Source organism: Alligator sinensis, unplaced genomic scaffold (assembly GCF_000455745.1).
Source record: "Alligator sinensis unplaced genomic scaffold, ASM45574v1 scaffold617_1, whole genome shotgun sequence".
In the NCBI taxonomy this organism is placed as follows: domain Eukaryota; kingdom Metazoa; phylum Chordata; order Crocodylia; family Alligatoridae; genus Alligator; species Alligator sinensis.
Genome location: NW_005842291.1, coordinates 1,459,884 through 1,465,114, shown reverse-complemented (window position 1 = coordinate 1,465,114; position 5,231 = coordinate 1,459,884). Strand labels below are relative to the sequence as shown.

The window sequence follows — 5,231 nt, the reverse complement described above, 5'->3', positions numbered from 1 at the left end:
GAAGACCTTTCAGTGTAATGCTTGATCTTTCAAATTTAAAACTATCAGATAAGTTAACCAAGCAGTTACCTTCTCTTCACTCCTTGTAATTTCACAGTTGACTATGAGTCTTGAAGGCCTACGAATACTTTAATTCTCAGTTATCTGGAGATGTGGCCCCACAGTCTGCACATCTGTTATTTAGCCTTCCCATCCATAAAAAGCCAGATTTTGTTTTAAAGGGTTCATTAATCATATATGCAGCAGTAAGGCCTACTCTGAAAGTGAACCACTACCTTTCTTATTTTCACATAATTCCCCAAATCCAAACTTTGACATTAAGACAAGGAGTCAACCATGCATACTCCAGCCCAAAGATGTGATCCCTTATGCATTTATTAACTGATAAACAAGGTGTCAGTGTAATTTATTAAGGTTCTGGAAGCAATGCTCTTTTGAAGAATGCTATTTTGAAGAACTCTGTTAATGGAGAGTTTTTCAATTTTATAGAAAAAAACCTAGTAGGCAGGTCATGAATAACTTTACAGGGCTCATCCTTGCAGCATATTATATGTACTTCTGTTACTTGTTTAATTTTATGTTATGGTAATATACACAAACACTAATCAGGACTAGGTCTTCAGTTGCTGTCTAGCCACAGAAGCAGACATGATCTTGTTCTGATGAGTTTACTTACTATCTTTTTCACTTCTGCAACATCCTATTTTCCATGGGGTTTCATTTTTTTTTTCTATGAGGAACAGGTATTTCCATGTAAAATATTTCTCAGTTAAGCTTTTTTCCCCTTTTTTTTCCACAGACACTGTAGAAGATGAAATGGAAATGGCCACCGTGCGGCATCGGCCTGAGGCTCTTGAACAGTTGGAAGCACAAAGCAAATTCACAAAGAAGGAACTTCAGGTTCTCTACAGAGGTTTCAAGAATGTAAGCACTTTCTTTCAGATTTTAGCATGAAATTAATTAATGTCCAGCTCACAAAAAATCAGTAGTAATTTGAAAATGAAGGGAAAGAAAGCTGCTCATGGGTTTAAGTAGGAAGATATGATGTCTTTGTTCAAGTTAGAAAAACAAATAAACCACTCCATGCTGTAAACAGGAAGGGAAGTTTAAGTGCACATAACTTTGAAGGTTCTATTCACTGAGTGTATTTATGGTTCATTGCTAATATATATGCTCCAACACTATGTGCAAAAATGGTTGCTTAAAGAGAAACTTAAAAAGAAATATGATCCAAACCTCAGATCATAAAAGCATCAAAACATTAGAGAGGTTCTGATTCAGGTTTGCATAAAACATGATGTATGTCCTTGTCTTCACAGTGAATGGAAACAAAAATCTGAATGGGAATATCTTCAAACTGTGCAAAGTTTAGGAAAAGTTTTGGATCCAGACTTTAAAGCTTGGGGCTCCTGCAAAGTATAACAAGCAGTCTGTTATAAAGCTGATGATGGAGAAATAAGGAGTATAAGTAGACCATAATTCTGGTATTTATTGTACTCCTAAATTTGCTGTTGATTTGCAGTTTGGTTTTGGAAGGTAATTTAACCTTTTTACCTCTCTGTAACATCCTCAGTTTAACCATCAGGATATTTATAACTACCTCAGAGAAGTAATACAAGACTTAATTAGTAGATATGCGAATCATTTGTGATCCTTTAGCGAGCTAACACACACATTCTCATTCTGGTATATTATTTAGTTTAATTTATGTCACTTGGGAAGGTAAACCAAAAATAGCTACTTAAACCAGAATAACTGTATCCTTGCAGGAAGGGGCATAGCCAGGATTGTGGTGACAGGGGTGTGGCCAAGTCATGGAAGGGGGTATGGCTTCACACCCCTTACTGTGATCCCGGATCCCAGTGAGGTCAGAGAGCTCTAAGGTCATTAGCTGGTCAGTTCAAGGTTTGGCCAGAGCCCCTGCTTTTACCCCAATCTGGAGCCCAGGGGGTGAACACCACTGCTGTTCACTTTCCCCCTCCCTTTGAGTGGCCAAATGGCAGCAGTGCTCAGCCCTGGCTTTCATTCAGCTGCAAAGACCAGGGAGTAAGTACCACCGTGCTTATCCCCTCTTTTCCTTTGCTGATGAATTTGAGAGGTTGAGGATGAAGAAAAGAACAAGCAGCAGTGACACTCACCCCTTGGGCTCCAAAGGTGCCTAAAAGTAGGGACTCCAACCAGCCCCCATGTTGACATGCTGGTGAGCTCAGAAAGCTCACTGTACATGTGGGGCCCTGCCAAAGTGGAGTGCAACTGCACTACTGCACCCTGCTAAATATACCCCTACACCCAGTTTAACTGTATTGGTATCATTATACTGGTTTCATGAATAACACCTTCCTGTGTAAGCAAGCCTTAGATTATAAGTATTTTGTGTAAGGAACTTTGTAGTATTTTCCCTTTCTACAGTACCTACTACAGTGGGACCCCCTATCTTCACTTGGCCTCTAGGTACTACCAGTGTATAGCTAATAATAATGAGCACAAAGCCAGAAGGAGTATAAGAATTTGAGACTCCTACCTACTGCTGGATACACATGACTATTCTTGTAATAGATGTGACAACTTTAAATCTCTTTGAAATCCATGTTTGATTAATAAGTAATTGGTATCCCTATTAAAATATTAAATGGACTTTGTGCATCAAAAATTGTTACTGTGCATGAAAAGTGTATTTTTCCCACAACACTTTTACTATATAATATTTTTTCTCTGTGTCTATCCTGGCAAGCACAGTCATGACAGAAAAAAGTGATTTATCCTACATAATTATGTCCAGCTAATTACTGTGTATATCTTTAGGCTGCTTGCTGCTTCAGTTAAGATGAGAAAGATGTCATCTTTCTGAATCAAGTGTTTCTGTAATGTGCATGACATTTCAGAGATTGATCAATTACATGGTTTTTAATTAGACAACAACAAAAAGAAAGCCTTTAAGGATATTTTAATCAATTGGATTTTTGTATGCTTGCACATTACATTCAACAGTAAGATGATAAACTGTGTTATTATCATCATCCTTTCGGGCCCCAGAAACAATCATTTGAAGCAAAGGAAGCAAAAGGTCAAAGGTGTGTGAGTGTGTAGACTTGTGTAGTTGCTTGGGTTGCTTTAGAGTCACTCAGAGTATTGGCTGAGCTAAGGTGCTAGGGAGAGAGAAGTGGAAAATACAAAAAAAAAGCACTGATCTAGTGCATCTGGAAAAGGTTATTTTAGCAGTGGCCAGAGCCATTAGGGCAACACTTAAAGGCCAGAGAAGAAATACAGAAAGAAATGTGAGGGGGTGGGAGAAGAGCCTTCAGACAAGCTAACAGCCATTAAAAGGATAAGCACTAGGGAGGAACCAATGCCTGTGTTCAGTAATTTAGAAATTTTAAAGCTTTAACATTATCATTTGAAAAATAGACTTAATGGAAGTCTCAGGCCTCCCCTGGCTCAAAAGGTTGTCTCTAGCACTCTAGTTTCATAGTGTTCTTGTACTGTTGTTGATGAATTGTTGCTCAGCTACCATCACAGTGGGACCTCTCCATTTTGTATTTGGCTTCCTGTCATCCCATTTACTGTAAATTGAAATTGTGATTGCTGCAATCATTAACCTTTCAAACCAATGGCTCTGTGGCATGCCTAGTACAAGTAGCACTTCACAGTAAATTGCGCAGACTATCAAGCATGCACTCAGCATGTGCTCTTTTTTTCTCTTTTGTCCATTGATAAGTCTCTCACAGCTTTATAAATGTTCCTAAGCTATTGCACATTGCCATTTCAGAAAAATACTTAGATGACTTCACTACATAAAGGATGTTCCTGTGTAAAACCTAAATGTTAATGATCCTTTAATTTTGATTTATTGTTCGCACCACAAGTTCTGTTGAACTAATAAATATTGGGCAAATTAGGTTTCCAGGGACATGTGGCTAGATTTTAAATGTGGATAAGTGCTGAAATATATGCATCTTATGGACAGTACCTTACCATCCTTGTACAAAGAAAATAGTTTGAAACTATCTACCACTATTTTTTTTTCTAGAAGCAAATTAGCACAGTTGTTTGAATGGTAGATGTAAATGATCGTATTATTATACACCTGTGTTTTTTGATAGAACAGAATTTCTAGAATATCTTTCATCCGAAGTGCTCATATCGCTGTTAATAAATCAGGTTTGTTTAGACTATAGAGAAATAGTTTCCTATTGTTCTGCACTTTGAAATGTTGAAACAAGATATGTTTGCCCCCGAGGAGCTTACAAGACACAGAGATCAAAGCTAGAGGAAAATTTAAGTCATCCTTCTTTTAGTTAATGCACTATATTTTTAATAATAGCATGATGACAACATTTTACTGTGGACCTCAAAGAAGAAAAGGGTTTAATGCAGTATTTTATGAGATCATAAAACTGTTCATGGACTGTGTAGAAAGTTCACCATTTTCACCAAATACAGCACAAATGTCCTCAGTGTTCCTTCCAGAAAAAAGCTTGCCTTCATTTCTCTGTTAGTCTATAGTAGGAGAAAGAGGATGAGCAGAAATTACTTGTTTTGACTGATGAAATATACATCAAACTGAATCCTTAAGTAAAGACTGTGACATTCATGACCTGTAGATATGGTTACCTGACAAGGATATATATAATCAAAAATAAAACTATATCACAGATTTGGAGTTTTCATTACCCCTTTCCAATTAGATATGGGACCTGGTGATCATGTTCTTAGTTAACAGGTTGATGAGACCCATGGCTTGTTGACATGTGGAGTTTCCAAGTTCAAGTGTAGATAAAATGTGTGTAGTTAGCTAGGATAGTCCAGGTAATATGAAAAACAGGATTTGTTTGGCAATTTCTTTATTGGAGCACCTAGGTAGTTGGGAGAGATACTAGACAACTTTTCATGAACTAAGCTAGGGCCTTTAGGCCACTTGTACATGTGATGGGGGTTTAGTCCCCTAAACTGAAATGGTGGGTTTTTAATTGCAATGATTAAAAACCCACTATTTCAATTTAGGGGCTTCCATCACTTTACGGTGAGAGACCTGATCCCTTTTTTTTTGTGTGTGTGTGTGGAGTTTTCCCATGTCTCCCGTGGCTGAGGGAGGTGAGCTGCTGGCAGGTGAAGTGGCCCCTGAGCTGCACGGGGCCTTGATCCTTCCTTCTGGTGGCAGCATCCACTAGTGCTGCCTGGGTGCCCTGCTAGCTTGCAGGTGCCACCTAGGGGTGCTGCCACAATGGAGGGCA

The 5,231-nt window shown here is 38.4% G+C and overlaps 1 protein-coding gene across 1 annotated transcript in view; it reads left to right on the top strand.

Annotated features, from left to right (window-relative positions):
• Positions 1 to 795: 795 nt before the first annotated feature.
• The window catches only part of KCNIP4 (potassium voltage-gated channel interacting protein 4), a 99,209-nt gene continuing 94,773 nt past the window's right edge, over positions 796 to 5,231 (top strand). The window contains exon 1 of the mRNA XM_014522046.2: positions 796 to 924. Coding sequence (XP_014377532.1) covers positions 817 to 924 — 108 coding nt within the window. The 5' untranslated portion in view covers positions 796 to 816. The remainder of the gene's footprint in view (positions 925 to 5,231) is intronic.